The following is a 12,591-nucleotide window of genomic DNA, read 5'->3' as shown; positions in this document are numbered from 1 at the left end:
ACCGATTGTGGTGCAAACCCATGCACCGTTTGAGGTCAAGGTAGCTACTACACCCTTCACTGTGATGGTAGCTCCAACACTGTCTTAAAAGTATGATGTTTTCCTATGGGATTATGTGGCGAAGGAAAGAAGAAAAGGAAAAGCCAAGATGGAAGAGACAGGTGTTGCACAAGGAATGACCAGAACTGACAGAGTTTACACAGTGTTTACACACTCGAGAATCTTGGAGGAACAAGCAAATAGACCACATCTAAGCCACCTGTCATGGAGATAGGCACTAATGATCTTTGGAGAAAGGTACATGTAAGGGAATACTCTGTTGTTGATCACCTAAACAAGACTCCCGCCCAGATATCCATCTTATCGTTGTTGCAAAACTCAGATGCGCACAAGAATGCCTTGATGGAGGTATTAAGTGAAGCTTATGTGACTACTGATATCACCAGTGGGGAGATGGCTAATATGGTAGGACAGATACTGGAGAGCCACAAGATTACTTTCCACGAAGATGAGCTACTTCTGGAGGGGTTGAGTCACAACAAGGCATTGCACATCACTGTGCAATATGAAGACAAGTTTATTTCCGGGGTTCTGATAGATGGGGGCTCAAGTCTGAACATATGCCCATTGACTACTTTGAAAAGATTGGGTATAGGACTGCATGAGATACGGATGGGAAGTATGAATGTGAAGGCATTTAATGGGTCTCAGAGAGCCACTATCGGAGAAATCAACCTCGATCTGCAGATGGGCCCGACTTGGTTCGATGTGGATATCTAGGTGCTAGATATATCTGCCACCTATAACTTGTTACTGGGACAACCATGGATACATGCAGCTGGGGCAATCGCTTCTATCCTACACTAGGCTGTGAAGTTTGAGTGGAACCACCAATAGGTGATTATTCACGGAGATGGAAGTAACCCTATCTACACCAACCATTTTGTGCCAGCTATCGAGAACGGGAGGAAATTGGGAAGAGAAATATACCACAATATTGAGCGAGTAAATGCAATCGAGAAGGGTCGATGGTGGAGCAACAAGATAGAGAGCATACTAATGTGGTTAGGGTATGAACCAGGCAATGGTCTCGGTCCAAAGCTTTAAGGGATCACGGAACCAATACGACCACAATACCATGGCACAACCTTTGGTCTCGGGTATAAATATATCTTGCAAGAATATCAGTATTAGATACCGTCGTGGCGTGACTTTTACCAATCATTGGAACAACCCATACCACCACTGCACCAGACATTCCGTTAGACTGATGTGATTTGGGGATCCGAGGAAGATGAGGTATTGGCCAGCATGAGGAAGCTGTTTCTGGACGAGGAAGGTATGGACTGCAGTGCAATTTTAGAGGAGGAGAAAGAGGAAGACCTTACCATTTAGACAGTGGGAGAAGGAGTTATTCTCAGGAATTGGACTAATGTACCATCCCGGGCTCGCCGAGTACCTGGGTAGTTGTGGCTGAATTAACATGATTTATTTTTCAATTGCTTTTGGGCATTTAAGACATTTTCAATGTTCTATTTTGGAATAATTACTCGAGACATCGAGTCGTACTTGTTGACAATTTTAAATTTTATTAATGCATTATTGCTTTTCGTTTATTTATTATTATCTTTCTACATTCTTTTTCAGCATAATTATTACATATCCTGATGAACCTATGACCGTGACATGTAATGAGACAACACAACATAAGGAAAGTGATTCAGAAGATTTAGAAGATGATATAATACCTGAGGAAATTATCAAAAAGGTAGAGAATTTTGAGAACAAACCAAAGTCCAATTTGGAAGAAATTGAGGCAGTTAACTTAGGGGATTCTGAAATAGTCAAAGAAACTTACATTAGCATTCATCTATCGTCATCAGAGAAGGAAGAGTACATTAGGTTTCTAAAGGAATATGAGGATATTTTCGCATGGTCTTACGACGACATGACTGGGTTAAGCACATCCATAGTGGCTCACAAGCTACCTAACAACCCCATGTGTCCGTCGGTAAAGCAGAAGCTCAGAAAATTCAAATCAGATATGAGTATGAAGATAAAGGAAGAGGTCACCAAGCAAATCAAAGACAAGGTCCTTTGAGTGGTCGAGTACCCAACTTGGTTAGCCAACATTGTGCTGGTTCCAAAGAAGGATGGGAAAGTCAGTGTGTGTTGACTATCGAGATCTGAACAGAGCAAGTCCTAAGGATGATTTCCCGTTGCCCAACATACACATATTGATCGACAACTGAGCCAAGCATGAACTCTAATCCTCTGTGGATTATTTCGCATGATATCACCATATTTGGATGGATGAAGAGGATGCCGAAAAGATAGCCTTCATCAAGCTATGGGGATTTCTACAAAATGATGCTATTTGGCTTGAAGAACGCCAGGGCAACCTACATGAGAGCCATGACTACTCTTTTTCACGATATGATACACAAGGAAATAGAGGTGTACGTGGATGACGTCATCATCAAATCTAAGAGGAGTTCGGATCACATAGCAGAGTTGAGGAAGTTTTTCGATCGGCTTTGAAAATATAATCTGAAGCTAAATCCTGCAAAATATGCTTTCGGAGTAACCGCTGGGAAGTTGCTGGGTCTCATCATCAGTCACCGTAGTATTGAGCTAGACCTATTAAAAATCAAAGCTATTTAGGACTTTTCACCGCCAAAGAACAAGAAGGATGTGATGACTTTTCTGGGACGCCTCTATTATATCAGTCGTTTCATAGCACAGTCAACGATGATATGTGAATCGATCTTCAAAATGCTGAGGAAAGATGTTGCGACGAGCTAGACCGAAGAATGTCAAAAGGCTTTCGATAAAATCAAGGAGTACTTGTCTAACCCGCCCGTCTTGGTCCCACCAGAGCCCGGAAGACCTTTACTGTTGTACCTATCCTTGTTGGATGGAGCTTTTGGTTACGTCCTGGGGCAACATGATGAAACCGGGAGAATAGAGCATGTGATATACTATCTGAGTACGAAGTTCACACCTTACGAAGCCTGATACTCTTTGTTAGAATGCACCTGTTGTTCCTTGACATGGATAACTCAGAAATTGAGAAACTACTTCTGCGCATACACCACATATCTCATATCGAGGATGGATCCGCTGAAATACATCTTTCAGAAACCCATGCCTACGGGTAAGCTAGCAAAGTGGCAGATATTGCTAAGTGAGTTCGATATCATCTATGTGACTCAAAAGGCGGTCAAGGGGCAAACATTGGCCGATCACCTGGCAGAGAATCCCATAGATGGAGAATACAAACCATTGAAGACGTATTTTCCCGACAATGAAGTGACGTTTGTAGGAGGAGATATTGCTGAAACATATTATTGTTGGAGGATGTTTTACGGCGGAGCTGCAAACTTCAAAGGAGTGGGCATCAGAGCTGTTTTGGTATCAGAAATCGGTTAACACTACCTGGTATCCGCAAAGCTCAGGTTCCCATACACTAACAATATAGCAGAATATGAGGCTTGCCTTGGGACTCAAATTGGCTAACGACATGAATATTCAGGAGTTACTGGTAATCGAAAAATCAGATATGCTGGTACATCAAGTACTTGGAGAATGGGTTACCAAGAATACTAAAGTATTGCCATACTTGCATTGTGTGCAAGATTTGATCAAGAGGTTCACAAAGATAGAATTCAAACACGTTCCGAGAATTCAGAACGAGTTCGCAGATGCACTGGCTACCTTGTCTTCCATGATACAACGTCCAGACAAGAATTTCGTTGATCCTATTCCGATAGAGATTCGTAAGCAACCAGCTTATTTTGCTCATGTTGAAGAATAGTTTGATGGAAATCCATGATTTCACGATATCAAGGAGTATTTGTAGAAAGGAGAATACCCAGGAAATGCTACACACACTCAGAAGTGCATGCTTCGAAGATTGGCCAACCACTTATTTCAGAGCGGAGTAATTCTGTATAGAAGGACTCCTGACTTGGGATTACTACGATGTGTCGATGCCAAGGAGGAATCTAGGCTGCTCGAAGAGATACACGCCGGAACCTACGGACCTCACATGAACAGGTTTGTTCTGGCCAAAAAAATATTAAGGGCAGGGTATTTCTGGATGACTATGGAGATAGACTACATCAAATATTCTCAAAAGTGCCACCAATGCCAAATACATACTGATATGATATGGGTGCCACCCAGCAAACTCAACGCAACGAGTTCACGATGGCCTTTCTGTAAGGCCCCGTAACATCTTACCAAAAATTCGGGATTTTGTGGTGCTAAGATAGACTTATATGTTGATGATTGTACTAAATTGTTGAAGAAACGTTTTTGGAAGAAGAAGGCAATTTTGCGGTCTATTTTGCGACCGTAGAACCTTTTCGCGAGCAGCATAAGCGTCGCAGAGTGAAGCAAAAACTTGAGTTAATTTTAGGACATTTATGCGGTCGCATAATCGTTTCGCAGACCGCATAATACATCGCAGAATAATAATGGAGATTTTTGTAGGGAAGTTCTGTGGTGCATTATGCGACCGCAGAACAGGTCCGCGGGCCGCAGACCCAACCCGAAATAACCTAGTTTTTGGAGATCAATTTTGCGGTCCTTTTTGTGGGCCGCACATGAACTCTGCGATTGCAGACTTGGAATTGGAGGGTCCATTTTCTGATTTTTATAACTCGATCCCATTTTGATAAATAACCTTTAGGGCTCATTTTGAAGGCAAAAATGTGATATTTTTATCGAGGAGTGAGAATGTTTTAGAGAGAGGGAGAAGCTCAAGTGCTTTGTTCATCAAGATCTTGTCCAAATCTTTGAAATCCAACAAGGAAATCTCACAAGATCTTCACTCAAGAGGTAAGGTTCTAACCCTAGTCTTCAATTTCGAGTTCGGGATAAAAGATGGGTGATTGAGAGTATGATTCTTGGGTGTGAGGGTATTATGTATACATGCATGTACCAATAAGGTTTGTGGAAAGATTGTTGAGCCCAAATGGGTAAATATTGGGTTGTGAAGTGAAAGAAATCTTGTGGAAGAACCTTGTAACCAATTTGCACATCTAGTGTTTGATAAAATGCTCAAATGAGCTGAAATCATGAATCTCTCCCTAATTATGGTCCAATTTTATTATATCTCTAGTTGATTGGAATTGCTAGAATTGTTGGGACGTTGTGGTAAGCTAAGGAAAACTCAAGTTAGGTATGTTGGCTAAACTCCTCTATTAGAATTGAATCCCACGGTATTCATGTAACTTATGTAAGTCCCGAGTTGTTCATTATAAAATTGGCTATTCCGAATAAGCTTGTGTTGAAAGATATATGTTCCATATGTATCCCCAAATGCTTTTATCATGTTATGTTATCATTTGAGAATGTGTTCAAAGTATGGTCTGTGCATTAAAAATGTTTTGACTTCAAGTCAAATTCAAACGAAGGCTATTATGCCAAATTTTATGAAACATCTTTATGTGCCTAAGACTCTTAATTGCTCACATGTGTACTAAAAACATTTATTTGAAATGCCTTGTGTTATTGATGATGATGATGTTTGAAAGTAAAAAAGGTGAGCATAAAATACTAAATATGGCCAACGTGCCAAAAATAATTTTTTAATTGTGGCCACTAGTGCCAATGAAATAAAAAGATGTGAAAGAAGTATGAAACGAGTTGATTGGTAGAAAAGGGTGATGTCGATTCACACATCAATGTGGTGAGACGGCCTAGCCGATCGGGTCATGATCGGATGCCATGCCGCACACATGGTGGTGATTGTGCTGGAAATTATAATTAAAATTGTGACTATGGTTGATGTCTCGGATGAGACGGCCTATCCGATCGGGTCGTGATCAGACACCGTGCTAAAAGTATGGTGGTATTGTGAATGGTGGCATATTGGTACTAAAGGTCTCCCAACTTAAAATATGGAAATTTATTTGAACACTGTCTTGGCCCTAACTTGAGGTTTGATGTTGTTTGAGGCTTCCACTGATATTATGATTGTTTTTGCTTGTATTATTAATCGTTCTATTGAGAGGGTGTTTTGTCATTCATACTAGTACTATTCCACATATACTAACATCCCTTTTGTCGGGGGAGTTGCATCTTCAATGGATGCAAGTGGTTCCACAGCAGGAGACATTGATTAGTGATAGCGGTACACCCTCTTCCCAGCTGACTTGGTGAGCCCCACTTCATTTCGGGGTCATGTATCTTTTGTTCCGTGTGTATTGTGTTTGAGGTATAGTCGGGGCCTTGTTGCCCGCACTATCATAATACTCTTTTGTATCTATTATAGACTCCGTAGACATAGTGTGGGTTGTATATTAGTGTTGGGGAAGTCAAACAAGTTATGTTGTGTTTGAATTACTTGTTCCACTTCAGACCATAAAAATGTGTGTAATTTGAGACTTTAAAATAAAGTAACTAATGGTAATGAATTGGTATTGTATACATGATCTCTTTATTGTATAATTAACGAAAATATGTATTATCTTTATTCATAAGTGAGTTTAGGTAGAAAGTATCAAACATGCTTGCTTGACCAGGTTCACTAGGTTGAGCGACGGTCGCGCTCCCCAAGTTCGAGGCGTGACACTTTCTCTGCCTGGGGTATGGACGTCATCAGACCAATTGAACCCACTACTTCAACCGTACAAAGATTCATTTTGGTGGCTATAGATTGCTTCACTAAATGTGTCAAAGCCGTTTCTTATAAAGTTATGACCAAGAAGGTCGTAGCAAATTTTATTCGAGATCGTATTGTTTGTCGATTCGGAGTACCTTAGTCAATCATTACCGACAATGCCGCCAATCTCAACAGTGATCTGATGAAAGCTATGTACGAAACATTCACGATCAAGCACCGGAAGTTTACAGCATATAGGCCGCAAATGAATGAAGTCGTGGAAGCCACCAACAAGAACATCAAGAAGATATTAAGGAAGATGGTGTACAACTATAAGCAATGGCATGAGAAGCTACCATTTTCTCTGCTCAGGTACCGCACCACAGTTCACACGTCAACTGGGGCAACTCCATATCTACCGGTTTACGGTACTAAAGCCGTTATACCCACCGAGGTGAAGATTCCTTCCCTAAGAATCATACATGAGGCCGAGCTCAGTGATGCGGAATGGATACAAAGCTTGTATGAGCAACTGGCTCTCATTGATGGTAAGAGGATGAACACAGTGTGTCACGATCAACTCTATCGGAATAGAATGGCAAGGGCTTTCAATAAGAAGGTTAGATCGAGGCAATTCACACCAGGGAAATTGGTGTTAAAGTGGATCTTCCCGCATTAGGATTGTCATGCCCCGACCTCGGGGAGCGCGACCTGCGCTCAACCGAGTAAACTTAGTCGAGCAAGCCTACTTTACATCAACCTCCTATCTTTACTCATGCATGATTTACCATAATATAATTAGATCTTGACTTTTAAATTGAATACATTTGGCTCAATGGCCTAAAATTCTTTCTCATGATGGGTACACAACTTTATAAATAGCTGTAAATACTGTGAACATAAGTACATGACAAAACTTAAAACTTTAATTACATGACCCACAGTGTACATGGAGCTTCTATGACAATAGATACCTAAATAAATAAAACGAACTAGACCCAAACACTCACTAGAACTGTAGCGGGCTTACCATAAGTTGAGTAGTGAAGAAGATCCCTATCAAAGATCCATATCATCATGTAGAAGTATACTTGCATCCATTAAAAGATTCAGCGCCCCCGGCAAAAAGGGACGTGAGTACATGTGGAATAGTACTCGTATGTAAGGCAGACAAAACAACATATGAAAATACGGTAACTCAAATAAGAGGCAAATAAAGCACATCAAGAAACTATAAACGACCCATAGAGTCACATTTCAAGTCTTATTATACTTACTTTATTCTTAACTTCTTTTGGGATCAAGTGTGCCATATGAACTATGCGTGGGATACAAAATATAATGTAAATGTAACAATATGCACAAATAAGGGCAATGAAAGTGGCATCTATTGTTCATATTGGCTACGCGCCTCACCAGACCGTCCACAATCCTCTCTTACTATACACGTGTTCATCCATACCGTTCATATATGCGTTTCATAGACCGTCCATAGTGTTTATTCATACCATACACATATGCGTTTCATAGACCGTCCATAGGATCACATATACAATACACCTATGCATTTCATAGATCGTCTATAGGATTACATATACAATACACCTATGTGTTTCATAGACCGTCAATAGGATTACATATACAATACACATATGTGTTTCATAGACCGTCCATAGGATTACATATACAATACACATATGCGTTTCATAGACCGTCCATAGGATTACATATACAATACACTTATGTGTTTCATAGACCGTCCATAGGATTACATATACAATACACCTATGTGTTTCATAGACGTCCATAGGATTACATATACAATACACCTATGTGTTTCATATACCGTCCATAGGGTTCACATAACACCTCATTATGCACATGATCATATATAAACTCAAAGCGATATGATTAACATTACATTTAAGGTCGTAGGTTCTCGGATCATTGAAATACTTCATGTTCATGCTCATCATGGAGAAAAATATCGCCTTATGTTAGCACATGCATGGTGAATCAATAAGTCGATTTCAATGGCACATGGGCCCAATTTCTTTTCTTAAGGTTCATCATCATTTAGCATAGGACATCTCCCTTTCATCTCATTATTCACTTGCTTGTCATCTTAATGTTATTAGCTAAGTTCATGATTCTTGGGGACTTAACATCGAGGTCATTTGCATTTATTATTTTTGAAGCATACGTACTATTATTGAAACCTATTGGAACATATAATGCCTCATAATTCTCATTTTGGCAAGCGGCCACTTTTCATGTTCATACTATCACTTCTTTTTTCTTGCCATGGGTGACCATAGAACATAAGAGCATGTAAAATATTTAGGAACACCATAGCCTTTACTCATGAGAATGTAGGAGCCTATAACAAATTGGAAACAAAAATACAAATACGTTCATCTCATAACCTTTCACACCATATAGCACTTTATTCGTACTTTAAACCACTTACAAAATAATTATTTCATTGGCTTTCTTGGCCATACATATGATTCTTCATTCATGGCACGATGGCCGTATCTCATATTCCACACTTTCATTTCTTTACTTTCAAGTATCATCCTCATAAACATCAACATATAGAATATTCCGGAAATCACGACTTTAAGTCCATTAGTAATGAAGGCTTTAAACACAATAGATTCCTTTCCAAAAATAAAATGGAGCAAGATAATTAGAAATCGAAGCGCAAGTAAAAATCATAAATGATTGACATACCATTTATCCTTGAAATACTTTTTCCCAAAAAGAGCAATACACAACTTCAACTCATGAATATGTAAGAACTCAAAACACCTTGGAAATACTTACAAAGCATAACATTAGTTAAAACAATCACATTTGGGCATGACTTGAGTACATAAGCTTTTAGGCAAATCTATTTTTGAAGTCATTTTGGAACAGTTGAATCAAGGCTCATTTTATAACCTTTCTCACATCATTTCATTTCATTGACACCATTGGCCACAAGTATAACTTTCATTATTGGCACGGTGGCCACACTTTACATCTCCTACCCACTTCTTTCACTTTCCATCATCTTTATAGGTTATCAACAACAAGGCATTTCTAATAAAGACTTTTGGTACACATATGAGCAATTAAGAGTCTTAAGCACATCAAGTTTTTCTCACACAATTTGGCATCATAACTTTCATTTGAAACACGATTCAAAACCATAATATTTTAATACATATATCATTCTTAAACACATTCCCGAAGGATAACATAACATGATAAGAGCATTCGGAACACATATTGAACATATCTCTTTCGGCACAAAACTTATTCAGAATAGTAAATTTATAATGAACAACTCGGGACTTACAAGAACATCGTTGGATTCAATTCTAAGAGGGAAGTTTAGCCAACATACCTAAAATCCATCCCTTAATGATACTACAACAATCCACTACACTAAACAACTTCAATATACAATATCAACATCCAATGGGACCATCATTAGTAACAAATTCCATAGTTTAGACCATTTCGACACTTTATCAAACACCTAGTAGGTATAAATCTCTACATCTCATAGCCATAGAATTAGTTCATCCAACTACTACCATTTACCAACAATTTATCCCACCATCATTCTTAAATATTTTATAACTTCCAACTTCACATGCATGACCATCCATCCACACCCAACCAACAAAATTCCATCAAATAATGACCTTTCAATCTCTACCATGGTTATGTATTTAAATTGGGAAATTATGGCTTCCAATCACCATACCATGAGTTCCAATACTTAATTAATACTCATATTCCCATAATAAATCCATGCATATAAGTCTAAGAGTGTAGGATTACCATATGGAAGAAATCTTGCAAAACCCTCATTTTGAGTTCTTGAGGAAATTTCTTGAAAATCTAAGGATTTTATGGTAGTTTGAGTTAGTTCTAGTGTGGAAATGATAGGATTTCACACCAAGACAATGTGGATTGCTTACCTTGAAGAATAGAGGAGTTGGTGGTCTTGAGAGAGTAGAGAAGAGCTCCAAAATCCGTCCAAGTGAAAGGGGGGGAAATGAACCCCCAAGGTGAGTACTTAAAAAGGCTTCAGGTGGGGTAGCTTTCCAGGTCCAGTGCCAAATCCTATACTTCACTGGTTGTTCAAAGTTTCTGAGAGGGATGACATGCCACAATCCGCGGTGCACGGACCCTAGCACACTCCCAGTTATTTTCTTTTCCATTTCTTGCTTCTCCACTCACCCTCAATTGATACCTTTTTATGATATAGACCCAAATTGACTTCCAAACCTTCGTATAAGTATGAAACCATGTTTACATAATAACATCCTTTCCATTTAATGTATCCAACTTGTTACACACAAATTTTTCCCATTCACAAAACTCCTTAATATGTTCCAACACACCTTAAACATATATTTTCATTTCAAAATGACGTGGTTCTATCCTATAGAACTCCTTTAATACTCGAATACGTTATTCCCAAATACTGCTGGCGCACTTTAAAATCTTAAATCATTAGAAAATTTTAACGGGTCCTTACAAGGACGGAGCAAAAGGAAAATTCTCACCTAACTGACAAGGCCCTTACATGGTCCACCGAGTACTGACAGGAGGCGCTTATACTTGAGATGGATGGAGAAATATGGTGAAAACCTATCAATTCGGACGCCATCAAGAGATATTATGTTTAAGATTGTATTTGCACTTTAATTTGATGTAATATAAACTATGCTTGACCTGATTCCCGTTTAAGAGAGGATATGTAGGCAGCCCTGTGGGTTTGGCCTCATCATAATACGTAGCCAAGAAGGGCATTGTCTTGAATTTGCATTTAAACTGGGGTGGAATTTTGAGGAGGGTCCTCAAAATTTCGAGTTAAGAAGGCCGCAATGTCTCAAAGCGTGTCACAGTCTATGGTTCTACAAAATTATTTTCTTTTATGCATCATCACATATTTTGAACAACTGCATCCCTTACAAGTAATTTATCACAAATGCATATTTACGAAAATTCCATTTCTGTGATAGCCATATGTTACCCAGGGTGACTCGAACAAGACGTCAAGACAAGGAGCAAAGGTCAAATGAGGAATCAAAAGCACAGACCAACCTTTCACCCCAAAAACTCATGATTTTTCTTTGGATACAAGTATAACGGACATAACAAGCACGTCCGTGAAAATATAACAAAACTACTAACTTCACACCGGCAGAAGCCACCAGGCACAAACGTCAAGCTAAGGACCACTTTCTCTCTCATATTTAATCTTTGCCTTTTCTGCATAGGGCTAAGCATTGCCCTCATTCTTTGCATAGAGCTAAGCACTGCCCTCATTATTGTATAAGGCTAAACGCTGCCTTTTCTTGCATGAGAATAAGCACTGTCACCATCACGTTGCATAGGGCTAAGCATTGCCTTCACTATTGCATAAGGCTAAATCCTGCCTTTCCTCGTATGAGACTAAGCGCTGTCTCCATTACATTGCATGAGGCTAAGCATTGCCTCCATTATTTCATAAGGCTAAACATTGCCTTTCCTTGCATGAGACTAAGCACTGTCTCTATGATATTACATGAGGCTAAATATTGCCTCCATTATTGCATAAGGCTAAACGCTGCCTTTCTTTGCGTGAGACTAAGCACTGTCTCCATTATATTGCATGAGGCTAAGCATTGCCTTCATTATTGCATAAGGCTAACACTGCCTTTCTTTGCACGAGACTAAGCACTGTCTCCATTACATTTGCATGAGGCTAAGCACTGCCCCCATTATTGCATAAGGCTAAGTGTTGCCTTCCTCTACCTTGGGCTAAGCACTGCCCTCATCACTGGCATACGGTTAAGCATTATCTTGTCTCGCTCTCGCATATAACTAAGAATTACATGGTCCCTCTATCAAACGATTTATATCGCCACATCTTTGCATTTCGTGGGCTGAAACATCGCCACATTGTCCGAAGGCGTCATAGTCTGAAAGCA

The 12,591-nt window shown here is 39.4% G+C and overlaps 1 protein-coding gene across 1 annotated transcript; it reads left to right on the top strand.

The window, feature by feature from the left end:
* The first annotated feature begins 3,487 nt into the window (after positions 1 to 3,487).
* On the top strand, positions 3,488 to 3,817 carry LOC142167038 (uncharacterized). The gene has a single exon (XM_075227190.1). The coding sequence runs from the start codon at positions 3,488 to 3,490 to the stop codon at positions 3,815 to 3,817; it is 330 nt and encodes a 109-aa protein (XP_075083291.1).
* The last annotated feature ends 8,774 nt before the right edge of the window (positions 3,818 to 12,591 follow it).

Source organism: Nicotiana tabacum, chromosome 12 (assembly GCF_000715075.1).
Source record: "Nicotiana tabacum cultivar K326 chromosome 12, ASM71507v2, whole genome shotgun sequence".
NCBI classification, from domain to species: domain Eukaryota; kingdom Viridiplantae; phylum Streptophyta; class Magnoliopsida; order Solanales; family Solanaceae; genus Nicotiana; species Nicotiana tabacum.
The sequence above is the reverse complement of the archived record's forward strand: the minus strand, read 5'-3'. Positions and strand labels throughout refer to the sequence as shown.